Source organism: Fistularia commersonii, chromosome 8, assembly GCF_037954325.1.
Source record: "Fistularia commersonii isolate RoL2024-O1a breed Wild chromosome 8, RoL_Fcom_v1.0, whole genome shotgun sequence".
Taxonomy (NCBI): Eukaryota; Metazoa; Chordata; class Actinopteri; order Syngnathiformes; family Fistulariidae; genus Fistularia; species Fistularia commersonii.
Genome location: NC_141291.1, coordinates 20,119,018 through 20,137,759, shown reverse-complemented (window position 1 = coordinate 20,137,759; position 18,742 = coordinate 20,119,018). Strand labels below are relative to the sequence as shown.

The 18,742-nt window shown below is 39.6% G+C and overlaps 1 protein-coding gene across 1 annotated transcript in view; it reads right to left on the bottom strand.

Moving 5' to 3' along the window:
- LOC147232216 (partitioning defective 3 homolog) overlaps window positions 1-18,742 on the bottom strand; it is a 330,190-nt gene that overhangs the window by 77,491 nt on the left and 233,957 nt on the right. Inside the window, exons 20-21 of the mRNA XM_086151573.1 lie at window positions 9,624-9,752; window positions 1,318-1,629 (exon numbers count right to left, since the gene is read on the bottom strand). Of these exons, the coding sequence (XP_086007699.1) occupies window positions 1,318-1,629; window positions 9,624-9,752 (441 nt within the window). The remainder of the gene's footprint in view (window positions 1-1,317; window positions 1,630-9,623; window positions 9,753-18,742) is intronic.

The window sequence follows — 18,742 nt, the reverse complement described above, 5'->3', positions numbered from 1 at the left end:
ACATCTCTAAATGGTCAGACAAATACAGTATGACTTTTGCTGACATTACCTGGTGAAACAATCAATAATATGTTAAGTTTCTTATCAGTCAACAAAACAATAAATTAATTTAAAAAGACAATCACAATGACAAAGTGATTTAAAAGAGAGAAGGATAGGACATATATCCTTTGGCTGAACCAGATGCCATAAAATAAGTAGGTGTTGTCCCTGAAAGTCATTCATAGCTGAGTAAGTGAAAGATATATGGGACAACTTTTTTACATTATTTTTATTTAAGTTTATCAAGGTTATTATTTTTTTCAGTCGTTTCACTGGAAGAACAAAAAAATGATATTTCCTTGAGAACCTAAATAGATCACTTAGCACATCAACATATTGGCATTCAATTTACAGTTGAGAGCAGATCATATAAAGGTATACAGACAAGGTCTGGGTACAAAAGTCTAATCAAATGTTACAAAATTCCATATTGTAACAATGTTGTGTAAACCACGGTAAATGTTCATCTGTGATTCATATTAATATTTACTAATATAAACTCCTGAGAATCTGAAAATACTAAAAAATAGATTGTACTGACTTAAGTCAGTGTGCATTCTGGAAATATTTCACACTAGAACTGGTAAGTAGACATTTCCAGCATTATTTTTTGCATGTATTAATACAAACCATATAGCAGGGATTGATTTTATATCAACAGATTCACTATCGCAGGGTGATGAAAGAGCAGAGCTCTGTTTACTGATGTCTCTCCTTTTTTTCCCTCTAATTTTTTTAAATCTATTTATTGATTTCATATTTTAAAGAGAACACAGGCTGCTATTAAATTATAAAAAGTGGAACAATAGCTCAGATCATTTTACTTCTGATCTGGTGCCGTACCAGAACAAGACTGACATCCATGATTTTGCTTGCACATCTGATCGCTGCTTTGGTGACAAGAATGTGGCTAAGGAGGATTACCACTGATCCAAGAACAATGAAAAAAAGCCAGAAGAAAAAGTCTCATAATTAATTCTGACACATGAAGTATTTCTGATCCTGTTGTTGTTTAACCTTGCCTGTGGATTTTGTCTCTCTTCCAGTGCAGTGTGCAGTGTGTGTCATCCATAATGAGTTAAAGTGAACAAAGACAAATGAAACAGACCTTGTGCATTATAAATAAGGTGGAAATGAGCCTGGTCGCTGCACACCCTTACACAAAGCACACCATTAGTAACCGCACTTAAATAAATCTGTTTTACAAAGTTGGAATCACTGGGAATTTGAGTTCTGATGCGGGGTTGTCTATATTGCTTTTTAATCGCCACCTACCTGTCTGAAGCTGCAGGGTGACAATTGCGGGGCTTGTTGACCTTGGCATACAAAGCCTCCAGAGGCACATTGTTTTTTTGGAGAGTCAAAGGAGGGTTGGGACTTTGGGGGCTCTGAGCAAGGTGATAGTGGTGTTCAGTGCTATAAGGGTCCGAGCTACTGCCATACACTGATGAGTCCAATGATCCAATGCCAGCATAAGTGTGCTCTTCATCTGAGTTGAAAGTGGTGTGAGTAGCAAAATCTTGGATTTCAGCATATTCCCGCTCCTTTGCCTGTCTCTCACGGAGCTCCCTTGTCTTGGCCTGTATTCTGTAAAAAAAACAGCAACAACAAAAAAGTACATACTGTAGCAATGGCAAATGTCTTCTCAAATATCACATTTAAAAAATACATAAAATTAACAAAAAGTAAAACCAGAAACGGATGGCAAGGTCGCACAATGGCTACCACTACCTCCCCTTCCCGCCTCCCTGTTCAGATAGGGGCCCTTTCTGTGTAGAGTTTGCATGTTCTCCCTGTGTCTTCATGGGTTTCCTCAGAGTTCCCCGGTTTCCTCCCACGATACAAAAACATGCAGTTTGTTCATTCAAGAACCAATTGTCCAGGCGTGTGAGGGAGAGATTAAATGACTGTTTCTCTCTATATGTGGCCCTGCAATTGACTGGCAACTGGTCTGGAGTGTATTCAATGACAGCTGAGAGAGGCCCCAGCACCCTGGGAAACTTAGTGCAGGGTATAGCTAATGAATGAGTAAAACCATACAAGTAAATGTGAAATCTGTCCAAATATTACTGGGCACCTTCATCCCTTTGCATTGTTTTGCATTCTTAATAACAACATTGGAAAGGGTTTATCTCAGAACTTAAGCACAATTCTAACAAGGGATACAGAAAATGATTTAGAAAACTAAATGTATTTATTATTGCAGCCAAAGACAAAACATGTGCTGGACATAATGACTAGGTAATGACAGAAGTTCACAGCACACACATTTTAGAGCAATTTTGCTGCCCCCCCCCCCCCCCCCCCCCCCCCCAAAAAAAAAGTTTATTACTGCAGGGGGGGGGGGGGAATCCTGTCTCTGTTTAAACAATATAGGCATAATAATAAGGCATGAAGAAAAAAGTGTGTCTTTTCAACAGTTTCATAGTGATCATATTGATGATAACTGCTGAGTCAGATCCCCTCCTACCCATCCAGAACAATCTCTCCTGTTGGAAAGACCCCACAACAGAGCTTTTCACAGCTGTCTTATACAATACTTCCATGTGAGTGCTCATGTATTTGAAACTCACAAGACCCAATCATGATGTTGCATGGGACTGAGGTGAACTGGAGTGGAGAGGATAGAAGGGAAGTTTGCGGTGACCCTGATGACCCACCAATGGCTCAGGGGCTCCAAATGTTGTATCCCTCCCATGGGGTAGCACATCTACACAAATTAATACAAGCATTCTGGTGGTACTATACATTGCTATTACCTTAGGTCATGACTGACCACTGAAAACCGCCAGGCTGTGTGGCACACAGATGATTGACATGTTTAGAGCCAGGATAGAATCCCCTCCAGCCTAACTCTGACTATGTCTGTATATTTTAATAACAGTAATCACATTTCAAACAATCACAATTTTTCAGTCTTGGATTAACCCAGTTTCCACATCCTACCCATAGACTGTCGAGTTTATTTTTAGCTGTCTAAAATCCCATTTTCTCAGTATTATCTGCGGAATGAAATTTTGACGGAGGCCTGATGCAATGCTGCATGAATGAATACAGTCATCTTTAAGCCTCTAAGCAGGTTTGGTGTATTTTGGCATTGCTTTATACTGGATACACTATGAAAAACATCAACATGTTAACAATTCTGTGTTCAATGTGCTATATCATTTGGATACTGTACGCCTCAAAGGAGTTGGAGACACTGATTCCCAGACACTCTTTCACCTGCCATCTAAATAAAGTGATATCACATCTCTGCCAGGAAAAAGCAGACAATGATGTTACCACAGGTTCACGGAAGTCCTCAGGGATCTTGAGACCCCCTGGCACTGAATGGGATAATCACATTAATCAGATTCATGAAAATGGCAATGTTGACATCAGGATGAGATAATGGCCTTGGCTAGACTGGCAACATGAGGCTAAGAGGACTCATAAAGCGACAGAAGTCTATACTACCTAATGGATACATTTCATAAAACAGGGTAATATCAAGATAAAATGCTTCTATATAATTGGTTCCTAGCATCATTATCGGTAGATAAAGCTGGGGTTTGAACTTGAATGTATTTTCTCTTTATGGTACAAATTTGTAAATTCACATTTTGGCACTGGATTACCTTGTACATGTCATTAGACTAGAGAGATAACATGTCATAGAGCTTAATTTTTTGGACAGATATAATTTCTGAACAGCTTGCAATGAAAAACATATAGAACACGTCAATCTGAAATCAGACAGCATGGAAATGGTGTTCCAAAGAACTTTAATATATATATATTAAAGTTCTTTGGAACACCATTTCCATGCTGGAAATGCATATATATATATATATATATATATATATTATGTGACATATCTAAATGTATGATCATCTTAAAAACATCAATATCACCTGATCAGCAAAGTTAATGGATGAAGTTGTCTGATCATTTCTATGCCACTTTTTGAATCCAAACCTAACATCAACACAATTTGACTTTGATTTCAGATAACACACAAATTACTTCTCTATTACCTCCCCAATTTCTTTCTCCATCTTTCCCTGATCGGCTACACCAATATTACACCTTCTATATACTACTAGCCAGTTAATAACAGAGCAAATTCATGATTAGTGCTTGTTTTTTGTTATCTTTCTTTTTTTAAGTGTTAGAAATCTAATCTATCTAATTTAAAAATAATGAAAAAGAGGGGGAAAAGAGCATTCCACTAGTATGCAACCAGTATTTGATTTGCATACTTTCTAATCAATTCTTTAATATTTTTGGGACGTGAATATGGTGGCACACCAAAAAATGAAACACATTACATATCCTTGTTTTTATTCTTCTTATCAGTGCAGTACTCATAACGCATATAAAATACTTTATGTATAGTACTGTATCGACAATAGCACTATGTTTAGTATGGTACTAAAAAAGCATAATAATACAGTGCAGACAATTGCCTTTATAGAATCCTGTTGAATTTCCTGAGGTCCTCCCTCCCAAGGTTGAATAAATCTTTTTTTTTGCCCAATAGTATTGTTATTTTGGACCAACAAAAACCAGCAGCCTCCTGCCCCAAATGTTTGTCAATGTTTAACCTACCCAAGGGAGGCAAGGTGGAGATGGAGCAAGTGCACTTCCATATACTCATTTTGAAGTCAACATCCCTTTAAAATTTGAAAGCCTGCTTTTTACATATGCATGGTTACAGCAGCGGATGAAACAGAATTTATTTTCTCACTTATTTCCTCATTCAGCAAGCCTGAATATATTATTTCAATGCTCCTCATCAAAACATCCTCTATTTTTCTAAAGTGCAGATAGAGGGCACAATTTATCTGAATCTCATCAAAGTGTAGTAAATTACTCCCTATACTCTCTATGAACTCAATTTTTATGGACATGATCAGTCCCTTGTACCATTAAAAAATTTAACATTTTTGCTAATTGAATGAAAACTGATCACTACTTCTTACACAAAATCTAGCTTGCCTGGCACCATTTTTGTCATCCTTTTCTGTCCAGAAGTTGTTGGTTCAGTTCAATTCCTGGCTTATTCTGCCTGCGTGCTGAAGTATCCTTGGGTAAGACACTGAGCCCAAAGGTACTCGCGATGGCCTGGCATGGCAGCTCTGTTGCCATCGGTATATGAATATGCGTGTAAAAGGTTGAATGCAATTTACTTTAAAGCCCTTTAAAACTGTAAGGTGTTAAGGTGCTATATAATAGACAATTGCCATTTAAGTAAAATATTGAACTGATTATGAAGAAAAGTGTGAGTCTTGGGAACACATACAAGCAATGTAGGCATTGGGATGTCTTCCACGACCCCAAACCATGTAATGGGTGAATTTGAGACTTAAATTTGACAAAATGGGGGAAAAAGAAAGTGAATTGTTGTGGTGCTACTGCTTGGGATTTCCCCCTAAGTCTATAAAACATACATTATGTACAACTGCATATTCCAAGGTTGCATTCACATTAGTGTCTGTAAAGTTCCCAGTCATTCATGTCATTGTCAGTTGTCTTACCTTGGCATTTGGACTTATGTTTTCTTCTTGAGCATATTTTTGTCCAGCCCAACAACACTTCAACACACTGGAAGGAGCCGGGAATCGAACAAGGAATGTCCGGTCACAAAGACAATTGCTCTACCTCCTGTACCGCGCCACCCCAATTGTAGGTTTACCTGGGCTGAAGTTTGGCAAGGAGCTGTCAGGGCTTGGTTTGGGCTGGCAACCCTTTGCACTGTGATATCCAAGGTGCAGATGGATCTGCGGGTATGTGTCAATCTCTCTTAGGACTGTTCTCATCACAGAATTTTATATAGGTTAAAAGTTGTGTCTAAGATCCCCTACTCTGTTTAGTGAAGGTCTCTTCACTTTGACTACTATCTCAAACCTCTTCTGTATCCAGAATGTGGAAATTGCTATTTTCTTGGGAGGGGCCATTGTCTTTAAGGTGTAAGAGGATTGCAGAGTCCTGACCAGAAAAGGAGGGTCTCCTGTGTTGGCCCATCCAATTGGGCAGAAGCTGCATCCCATAGACAGATCAACCAGGCACAAAGTGAAAGCATTTGGTGTATGCTGCTAAGTGTGGTAAAGATTGTTATGACTTCTACATTGGTGAGACAAAACCACCTCGCCATAAACAGATTGTGATGGCCAACAACTCGGGGCGGACCAGAGAAGTTGACAACCCCAAACCAGAGATATCAACAACACAAAGCAGAAAAACTCCTGGCCAAATCTTAGCCCAAGTGAACTAAGGGACTTCTGTTGTTTTACAAAATCTGCACTGTAGCCTGACACATTAGCAAATTTCCACAGATTCTTATCTTTGTTTTCCAAACAACACAAACTTAAATGCAAAATGAATAAATTAATAAATCCAGTTGCCTCACAATAACACACTCATTTTCATATCCCGCCCCTTTCAACTTCGTCAAAGATCCAACCCCTACCATTCATTAACTACCGCTTATCCTGCACGTAGGGTTGCTGGGATGCCAGAGCCTCTGACAGCTATCACTGGCTGAGGCCTCCGGCTGAGAGGGCGGGGTACACCCTGGACCAGTTGCCAGTGGATCACAGGGCCACATATAGAGACAAAGAACCATTCACTCTCTCATTCATATATCTGGGCAATTATTACAATCAATCTTCTGTATGTTTTTCAACTGAAACCAGAGAAAACATGTAGGTGAGAACATTCATACCACACACAAACGCCCCCTGTGGGAATCGGACCAGGGTCCTTCTTGCTGTGAGGCGGGAGCGTTAACCTTCTGCGCCACCCTGACCACAAAATTATATTCCAGAAACTTCCCAAGGTCTGCTGGAACTGAAGAGGCGTCTGGGATGAGAGGTGATTCCTCTTCCAGGAGAAAAATTGTGTCCCATTGACACGGTAAGATTTGACGATAACATTTGACATTTGACACTCCTGCTGTTTGTTCCACCTGAAACCAATCCCGGTGTGCTTTCACAGATAGCCAGCATTGTTGAGGGGGTGTGAATGTGCAAACTGACTCATGGGCAAATCAATGAAACAAAATCTGGTCCACCTGAAAAGACAGGCCTCTGTTCACTTCCAACTGAATACTGGTGCATCTAATTTGAGGTCAGAAAGAAAACAGACATGATCTGGACTAAAGAGCAGAAGCAGAGCAAAACACAGTGTATCATAACAAAAGATTCATAATATTCAGAGAGGGATGATGGTAGGTTTTAACCATAAAATTGAACAGGAAGCAGCTGAACAGTGCTGCCTTATGGTTAAAGAATTACGTATACTGCTATCCCATCAGTAAGCTGCCTCCTCAGTGCTCTCAACATTAGCAAATCAGATAGGGATGACGTGAGTGCTGTGCTGTCGACGAGCTTAAAGAAAATAGACTGGTGTTTCCTCTGCTGCTTGGCTGACATATTTAGATAAGCCATAGCACAACCTGTAATGCTGTTTTGATGACACCTGAAACAGGTCGATCCTATCAGCGTCTTTAAATGCATCAAATTTTAGTTTCAATTTACATGTGCTCTTCTCCATCACATTCAGGCTATATGGTCCAAATACTCAACTGTATCATGCTTTGTCGATAAAACCCAAATATTCTCTTACGCATCGCATTTAATCAATATTGTCTGATTAAATATCAATGCAGGAGTAAATTTTTTCAAGTAATAAGTAATTAGTAATTCAAGTAATTAGTTTCTGCAAGAGATACACACCCATTAATGATTTGCATTAATTATAAGCATATCTGCCTCACTCATATCTATTAAGGACACGTTTTACTTGTTTGTATGTCCCACCTCTTTGCTGACTTTAGTGTTCAGTCACTATAAGCTCCTGCCAAAACTGTCTGCTTAAATTAATAATCCCTGCATTCAGCGAGCTGGGCTTTGGCCCATCCCTGGACATGCTAACAGACAATATTAGCTCTCAAGTCTCATATTCTAGGACAGGGATAGGCAAACTACGGCCCACGGGCCACATGCGGCCCGTTTGCCTTTTTAATCTGGCCCGGCAAAGATTGGTACAGAATTCATCCTTGATGTGAATGATTGAATGAATGGATCGATGAATGTAAAACAGGAGATTATTTCATTTTTGGAGCTACTTGAGAGCACTTGAGAATTTTCCCGAGCTGAATGACACAGATTGTGATTTAGCCTTTACTGTGAACATACTGACAAACATGAATGAGCTGGACGTGAAGCTACGAGGGAAAAAATGGTTTGTGCGTTAAATGCAAGCAACTGTGAGCCTTCAAAACCAAGCTGGTTTTATTTTCAAAGAAAATGCCAGATAAGTCTGACATGATATGACCCAAAAAGTTTGCTCACCCCTGTTTTAGGACAATCCACATTTCATGGTAGCATAGTAGTAATCAGTCAAAAAAAATCAAAAGTTTCAGTGTGAGCTTGTCTTGCACAACAATTAGAAAGGGAATATCATCCCTTGAACCTTAGCAAATAGAATATAGACTTGGCTTCATTGCAGGCTGGATAATTATAACAATGATTTCCCCAAGGATTGTATTTCCATTAAGTAAGGGACAATCCAAGCCTGCATGAGTGATAGAATTTGTGAAAGGGAAAAAATTAAGAAAATCAAAGAAGAATTGTGTTTTCCTCATGTGCGGTATGCAGGAAAGGAAGTTCAGAAATACAAAATCTGTGCAAACCAAACCTGGATATAAGAATGAGCTAGAAGAAAGACAAAAAGGGAGAAGGAAGTAGTATGTGCAAAGTAATAAGAAATAGGAGATATCAAGGGCAGTGTGTGTGGAGGAGGCACTTGTGAGAACATGTTACATATCTTATCCTGTCTCTGTATGTGCTAATTCGATATGACCCAGTATGAAAGCAGGAGAGGAAAGGTCTCAGGACAGTTAAGTAAAGGACCATTAAGGTGAATCATAGCCAAAACAAAAATAAATGGCCAAGGGTTTTTTTTTTTTTTAAAGCAGGGCCTCAAGAGATCACTTCTGTTTGTATTGCCACATTTTGACAGACCTCCATTTTTTCCTTCATCATAAGATGGGTATCAAGCCCTATTGTTTCTATTCAATTAGCTGCCATCACTAAAGACTAATTGATTACTAAGTTAATTTAGCTGGTGGGGAACCATTAGGCAGCAAGCTGTCTTTTTATTCACTCTGCAACCAATATTGTTTCTCTCACTGAGTGGAATTAAATAGGACTTGATTGTGAGAGATGAACCCAGGAAAGGAAAACCTGTGTGTTATTTATCTTGACAGCCTAATGTCTGCATACATAGAGCCAAGAGGGCTGGATGTAAAGGAGCAGAAAGTTGTAGGAGAAGACAAATACAGCAATACATCGATTTCCCTATTATAATCAGCGCCATTCAATCATGCCAAATCCACCAGGGCCAGCGAGAACCATATGGAGGTCAGCACCTTTGCATGGCACAAGCAAAACAATCCATAAATGATCTATCTAATGTACTGATATAAAAAGAAAGCAGCATTTAACAAATTGACATCCAAGTGCTTTCCAAGAACTTCCCAACCTTGTATTCACTATGTTGATTACTAGATCTCAGCCAAGCCCAAACCTCACCTCTCTTGTTCTAGCTTCATCTGCAGTGTAACCTCTTCTAACACCTGTGTGTCATCAATTTTAGATTCACAAAGGTCCATCCTCTCCATCTTGTCTCCTGAATGATTATCCTTCCTGGGTTTGCCAAATCTGAGGAAAAGTAAAGGACAGATATTATACATAATGTATGTATATATCTACACACAGATAACTTTACACACACACACACACACACACACACACACACACACACACACACACACACACACACACTCATTCTTTCTCTCTCTTACGCACACACACACACACACGCACACACACACGCACACACACACACACACACACACACACACACACACACACACACACACACATATACACACACATACACACACACCCATACACACACGCACACTCACAAACAAAACCACATATGCCCTGCTTCCTATAGTAAAAATGGGTAAAATTAATGGTATCTACACAAGTATTGGCTCATGACAGCAGAGGATATTACGTAAACTATACAACATTCGGAACATGACAAATAGCTAAACACCTTTTAAAAGTGGTCCTGGGGTCATGATATGTCCCTGAGCTGAAGAAATTACCTTAAGTGATGTTAGCAGTGAGATGAATGGGACATTATTTATTTTCAAGCAAAGAGGTAACGAACTACTTGTAAGAAATTAAAAGTGAGCCAAACTCGACAGCTTTGGCTACAACTTTACAGCATTTAAACATTTACTATGCAAGGCGTCGAGTGACCCACTAGTGGTGTTAAATCCATGACAGCTTAACAGTAAGGACAGAGTTATTGTACATTTCTCTAGTTGGATGGCAATGTTTTGAGGATGATTGAATAGTGAAAATGAATGGAAAGGGGATTAGAAAGGAGGGCACAAACACAAAAAAAATGCATGGACATGCATAGAAAGTGCAGTTACGGACCTTGATGTTCTGTGATAGATGAGACAAAATGAACAAAGAATATGGTTAAGAGCTGATCTTTTTTCCTATTTTCCTTTCCAGATGGAAAAAAAACAACGCAGCCTCAGAAGTCCCCAGTTGCTGTCTTTTTGAGCTGGTCCCAAGCCCATATAAATGCAGAGGGTACCATCAGGTAGGGCCTTAAACTAAATCCAGCATTAATCAAATATGTGAATCAAACCTATGACTCTCACACCGGATGTGTTGAGGCCCGCACTACTTGTTGGTAACAACCGCCATTGGTGCCGATAACCTACAGGGTATCAGTGGAAATTGGGCTACTATGGGTCAAAGAAGGTGAGGAGAAAGGTGATATAATCAGAGAGAGAAGAGAAAAGGCAAGAGTCTGAGGCTGAGAGTAGGGACTTTGAACATTGGGATGATGACAGGAAAAGGCAGAGAGTTGATTCACATGATACAGAGAAGGAAGGTGGATAAACTGTGTGTACGGGAGACCAGGTTGAAGGGGAGCAAGGGTAGAAGCTTAGGTGCAGGATTTAAGTTGTTCTAGCATCGTATTGATATGGAGAGAATATGGAGGGAGTAGGAGTTTTCTTGAAGCATGAGTTTGTTAGGAATGTTCTGGGGGTGAAACGAGTGTCGGATAGACTGATGAGTCTAGAAATTGAAGGTGTGATGCGAAATGTTGTTTGAGGCTATTCCCAACTAGTGGGATGTGAGTAAGAGAAGGGAAAAATTGTGAAGTGAATTAGATGAAACAATGCAGAATATTTCGAGAGAATGGTAAGCAGACTTTGGACCAGACTTCAGTGGACATGTTGGTGCAGAAAATAGAGGTGATGAAAAAGTGATGGGCAGGTTTGCCATCTGGGATAGGAACACGGAGGGACAAATGATGGTAGACTTTGAAAAAAGGATGGAAAAACTGCTGTAATTAATACTTTTTTTCCAGATAAGGCAGGAACATAGGTAAACTTATAACCTAAGATCAGAGTTAGGAGCAAGCAAGAAAAACTACATCTTGGACATACAATGTAATCTGAAGGAGATCAGTGACTGCATATTAGTGGTAGGTGAAAGAAAACCTGGAGCGACAGAAAAGTATGTTCGACTGGTGCAGGACATGTGTGCGAGATGAGATACAGTGGTGAGGTGTGCTGTAGGTTTGACAGAGAAGTTCAAGGTAGAGGTGGGACTACATCTGAGCCCCCTCTGGTTTGCAGTGGTGATGGACAGGCTAACAGATGACATTAGACAGGAATCTCCATGGACCATGATGCGTGCAGATGACATTGTGATCTCTTGTGAGAGCAGGAAGCAGGAGGAAAATCTTGAGAGGTGGAGGTATGCCCTTGAAAGGAGAGGAATGAAGGTTACCCACAGCAAGACAGAATGCATGCATGTGACTGAAAGGGACCGACGTTGAACGGTGAGCTACAGGGAGGAGAGATAAAGAAGGTGGAGGATTTTAAGTACTTCAATTTTTAGAGAGTGTGGAAAAGAGGTGAAGAAGTGCATTCAAGCAAGTTGGAGCCATTGGGGAAAGTGTCAGGGCTGATGTGCTGTTCCATATGAGAAAAATCACTTGTTAAATGTTAGAGATAAGTTCAAAGAAGCCAAACTTAGATATTTGGTCATGTATGGAGGATGGATAGTGAATGTATTGGTAAAAAGATGCTAAGGCTGGAACTGCCAGCAAGGAGGCCTAGAGGAAGAACAAAGAATAGATTTACAGATGTAGTGGCAGAGGGCATGAAATTAGTTGGTGTGAGAGAAGAGAATACAGAGCATAGATGGGGGGGGAGTTGATCACGGTTGCAACCACTAATGGGAAAAGCCAAAGGGAAAAGAAGATTATCCTTATTATCACTTTGGAATATTAATATGTGGCACTGCTTTTTTGTTTTGTTAGGTGTTAGTCTGTACGCATTGCAGACTAATTGGACTAATTGGAGACATTTTTTTTCTTTAAATATTTCATACTTTATAAAAGAGGTTGAAAGCGAGGCCCTCGCCTCCATTAGGAGCACACCACCAAGCCATAGGTTCAGGTATGTTGACGATTCATGGGTCAGGATTAAGAAGAAAGAGGTGGAAGCGTTTACTACACACCTCAACATGATCGACAAGCAAATCAAATTCACTGGGCAGGATGTCACTGATGACAAACTTCTCTTCCTGCACAGTTGTGGTAATTTTAACAGGGCAGGAGCCTGGACATCAAGATTTACCGGGAACCGACAGATACCGACCAATGTTTTAGAAATCAGATATCAGAAAGTTTTTAATTGTCAGGTATTTTTTTCAAATACAAGGAATATGCTCTGGTTTGTTGGTGCTTCATGGAATGATCATTAAGTAGTGCAACATGAAATAGATTCAAATTAGCAAGTGATGCAAAGGGATACAAAAGTATTGGAAGAGAGGAGACGAGACAGTGTCAGTGGGGTGCCCAGGCTTTGTTAATGAAGCAGGATGCAGATGGAAAGAAACTGTTTTTGTTGCGAGAGGTTTTTGTTTTGATGGGCCGCAACTTCCTGCCAGAGGGGAGTGTTTCAAACAGTCTGTTTAGAGTGACAGGGGTCAGCCATGATTTTTCCTGCACGCCCAAGGGTCCTGGAGGCACACCGGTCCTGCAGAGAAGGCAGATTGCAAACAATCACCTTCTCTGTAGAGTGAATGACACTCAGTCTGCCCTTATCTTTGGCGGTGGCGGCGCCATACCAGATAGGTGAGGATGGACTTGATGACAGAGGTTTAGAAGTGCACCATCTTTCTCTAACTGCATCAGGAAGAAAATATTTGCTCTTTGACTCACATCACCCCCTTGAACACAAACTGGGGGTAATTAGAACACCACCAGGCCAAAAAATCCCATCAGTAGCCAAAGTCAGAAAAACTGAAGTCTAACATATTTGGAAAGTCCTTAAATCCTGCACACATAAGAGTGCAGTACAGGATGAGAACAGTGACAAAAGAAAGGACATCTTCAGAATAAAAACTCAAAAGGATATTTAACAAACACCAAATACCGGGGAACTTCAAAACCCACAGGCAACCCTGAGGCAAAGCCTGGTGCATCCCGAGAAAAAAAAAAAAAACAGGCACAAGATTGATAATGAGGTGTATGCTGTAACCTGCACTGAGGATTGTGATTAAGCCTGTCTGATAAGAGGTGAATCATTTTCAAGGGAAGAGAATCAAATCCAGCTGCTACAAGAAGAAGATTTTGAGAAGAATTGACCATGACCTGGATGACCGAGAACCTCCAATGACATAAATTATAGCAGGACATAGTGAAGCGAAAAGCATACAACAGAGTGCCAAAAAAGGAATTCTAGTATTGTATGAGTAAGTCTGGAATGGCAGAGAAGTATGTTAGAATGACGCTAGCTGTGAGATAGTGGTGAGGTGTGCTACCGGTGTAACAGAGAAGTTAAAGGTGGAAGTGGGACTCCATCAGGGATCAGCTCTGAGCCCCTTTTTATTTGCAATCGTGATGGGCAGGCTGACAGATGAGGTTAGACAGGAGTCTCTATGGACCATGATGTTTGCTGATGACATTGTGATCTGTAGTGAGAGCAGAGAAGAGGTTGAGGAAAATTGTGAGAGATGGAGCTATGCTCTGGAAAGGACAGGAATGAAGGTTAGTCGCAGCAAGACAGAATATATGTGTGTGAATGAGAGGAACCCGGGTGGAACGGTGGGGCTACAGGGAGTGGAGATCAAGAAGTTGGAGGATTTCAACTACTGAGGGTAAACAGTCCATAGCAATGGAGAGAGTGGAAAAGAGATAAAGAAAAGGGTCCAAGCAGGTTGGAATGGGAGGAGAAAAGTGTCAGGGGTACTAAGATAGAAGGCTATCAGCCAGAATGAAAGGTGAAAGGTGCTAAAGACAGTGGTGAGACCAGCGATGCTGTATGGTTTAGAAACAGTGACACTGACGAGAAGACAGGAGGCAGAGCTCGAGGTCGCAGAGATGAAGATGTTGATGTTCTTATTCGGAGTGATGAGGATGGATAGGATCAGGAATGAGTCTATCAAAGGGACAGCACATTTAGATTTTTTCCAGATAAGGTCAGAGAAGTCAGACTGAGATGGTTTGCTCATGTGCAGAGGAGGGATTGTGAATAAATTGGTAGATGGATGCTGGAATTGGAACTGCCAGGCAGGGGGTCTAGAGGAAGACCAAAGAGAAGATTTATGGACATAGTGAGAGGATATGAAGTTAGTTGGTGGGAGAGAGGAGGATACAAAGAATAGGGTTAGATGGGGTAGGTTGATTTTCGGTGACGATGCCTGAGGGGAAAAAAGAAATGAAGAAGAATGAAGCGAAACACTTAAGCATCAAAAGCATTAATTGTCTGTTCCAACTATTCTGTAGTCTGGAACACATTGGGGCTAGAGGTTTCCAAATAGTTATAACCGCAAGGTTTTGGACTATTGGGAGGAAACCCAAACAGACACAAGAAGAACATGCAAACTAGACACAGAAAGTCCACATGATGGGATAGCACCAGTAACCTTCTTACTGTGAAGGCAAGAGCTTGAACCACTGAGCCACTATGCAACCCATGAAGAAATATCAGTTGTCTTATATTGTAATACATAAACAGTCATTAATTATGATGTTGTTTGAGGAACTGAATCATTATTGTCCGAAAGAGGAAATTTTGCAGATGTGTGGTGAAGAGTGTCCCCTTGCTCCTACATCACTGTATGGCATGTCAGCTGCTCTATGGCGGAGAAGGCTCTCCACATGGTGGTTAAAGCTGAACAGGGAGGATCATTGGGAGCCGCTTTCCCACCGCACACATTTTCAACACTAGATGCAGAAAGAAGGCTAGCCACACAATGAAGGACCCCACCCTCACACTTCTTTCAGGGTAGAGGCTGCAGGGCCTCAGGAACAGGACCACCAGACTAAAGAACAGCTTCTTCTCCATAGAGTGAGACTGCTGAACAGAACAGACTACTTTTTTCTTTGGTACAATTTTGCACAAACCAAACTTTGAACAATCCAAACTTTGCATATCACATAATATACTTGACCTGTATTTACAATGCAGCTTTATTAACTATGCTCATTTTATATTAGTTCTTGCATATTGTTTTAGAGATATTCTCATTTTATTTTATTTCTACGGCCTGTCTACCAGGTTTCATTAAACTAATTTTGTTCCATTCTCTCAGAGTAGAATGACAATAAAAACCCTTAAATCCCTTGAATCCCTTGAAATGATAAACAGAAGATTAAGCTTCTTACCTTCCCCCTACTCCCCCCCTATAAAAGTCGTATTTTTTCTCCCAAAATAAATAAATAAATAAATAGATAAACAAAGTATAGAACTGTGAATGACAGTGGATCCTGTGTGACTGGAATTTATAAATAAACAAACATCTAACTAACTAACTAACTAAATAAATAAATAAATAGACAAACAGCTAAAGGAAGAATCTTCTATTGAAATATCCTGGATATACTGTTACTCGGTGGCATGTTCCCTTTTCTGGTTAACACACATCAAAAATGCCAAGGGGAGCAATTTATGAGTTATCTTGCAAAGGTTGCATATAGTGCTTGTTTAGCTGTTCAACAAATATCTATGGTAAGGTTGAAGCCTCTAGGCTAAGGTTGGTAATATGATGAATGCCCTGCAAACCAATAAAAGATATTCCCCAACAGGAATATTGTTTCTCAATTTCTTCTGTCCTCTAGATAAACAGTATTGTTGAAAAATGTTTCAAATGCGTCAAATTCAGACCTTAAAATGGATATGAGGTCTAGTACAAATGGTTATTTCCCCATTGTTGGTGATTTGAAAAAGGTAAATATTTAGGTGAGCTAGAAGACAAGAGAGACTACTTAACTTGGTATCAAGACACTGGCAAAATTACTCTGCCATATAGGAATAATGGGGTACACAGGTTTATTGATTTCCAAACCTCATCTTACTCACAGGGTTCTTGTGACACGGTTTTTAACATTCTGACGCTGGGGATCTGAAAAGGCAGCAGTACTGAAATAAAATGAAAAACTCCAAAGGGTGATGACATTTTTTGAAGTGTGTCTTGTGGGTCAGCGTTTACGCCCATGCTAAAAATGTCATTGATCTAATTAGCATGGGCAAAATTTAGTGATGTAGCTAAAATCTTTTAGCGCATCGGCATGAATCGCGAGTGCTATCAGAAAAGCAGTATTGAGATTGAAGGTTGATGAGGTCTGATAAGATATTGATTGTATTATACAGTGCATGTTTAGAATAACAAAGGAGCAGAACTTTTGGTCAGGAGAGGGAAACCACAATTACAATACAACTCATGAAATGCAATGATAATGTTAATAAATGCATTTTACTTAATTTCACATCTCACTTGGGATTTTTTTTTTTTTTAATAATTTAATTTATCTCATTATGTTTCCTTTTTTCAAATTTGGAGGAAATCCCAGCCCCAGTCATTTGGCAATATATGGCAGTCGATCACAGCGCTGGCCACCTTTTGAGACATACAACCACTTTCTCAATCATACATCTAGGCGGGATATTAGGGAAATCAAGTAACCAAATGCATATTTTTACACTGTGGGAAAACTGCAGGACCTGGAGAAAATCAGTGCAACAGCACATGTTAATAGTGTTGACACCTGCGTCACCTTACCACCAGCTCACTAATTTGCTAAAGGGTACAAACTTTGCTTGTTTGCCACTCGCCACATTTTTTGTCAATGCTCTTCTTCAGTGCTTCTGTCCACCAGGCTGCAACACTGTTTAATGATCCATTCTGAGCAACTATTTCAAGTGGAACAAACAGCAGTCAACTCCAAGACTGATTACTGATACATGAAGCCAGACAGGCCCTAATAAGACACAGATAAATAAGCCACAGAGATAATGAGTACTGTTAAGCAAGAAACACACAAAAGCGCCATATATTGTGTGCGCTATAAATGAGACAGTCATATCACAAATATCAATGACTTATAGGCCGCATTTAGAGCTCAAGCTACGCTAGGCTGTTCAACAACAGTTGGACTGATAATGTCTTATGAATCATTAGACAATTTAGTTTCTAATCTAAAATGTGTCAGTCATATGTTACATTCTTGACTAGTTTTTAAATGGCAAGTGTTCTAAGGATGAAACTGAAAAGCTTAATCAAAGCAGTCCTATTTAGATGTCTGATACATAAATTGAATTTAAATTAATGAGAATATAATTCAAACAGTGAATGAATAAATAAATAAATAGTGTGATGTGTTAGATTATGTTTCTGACCAGCTAAGTAGATATTTGCCATGCAATTATGAACTGCAGTTATTTGTCATTAAAAAAAAGAGATTAGATTTACACCAATATCAGCAGATGCATCATAAATCATATTCAATGCAGATGCAGGGTAAAAAAAAAAAAATTTGATACAGCAAAACAATCAACAAGGTGATTCAAAGACATTTCACTTTATTTAAAAAAAGAAGAAAAAAAGAAAAAATATGTAAATCCTCAAAGCCAGTTCGACTGATACAATCATTTAATCTTGGGAGTAGATTTAAGCAAAGCTAATCTGACATGACATCTTATGTGGGGACTGTCCTTCACAGGAAGTTAGCGACTTAGGAGAGAACTGGAAGAAAATACACTCACACACTCACGCGCGCACACACACACACACACACACACACACACCACACACACACACACACACACATATATATCCATACACACACATATACATACATATAAAATTGTGAATTTTATCGCAGGTGCAAGAAACCATTATGTTTCTCCCTGGGTAAACTAAAAAGTCATCTGAATTTCAGTTGAAAGTCACCCATGGTATTTTAAAAGTGATTCCCCAAAAGCACTTTTGTTACATGCACATTTCTCCATGTGATGCCTTTGAGATTAAATTATTTTTGTCATCCAGCCACTTCTGAAAAATAGGTAGTATTTTGGTACAATTGGAGAGCAAATTTAGATTGAAACCTACAAACAATAGTACTTAATCATTTTTACAAGTGTCTAGAATGCATTTGTTTATACATTACAGTCATTTGGCAGACACCTTTAACCAAAGCAACTTACAGTAGAGAAAGGAGGGATTGAACCAAGATTCTCACACAGGCCAAGCATGCATTCTACCACTGAGATATATACAACAAGTGATTTACAGAGTGTAGACTGATAGCTGTA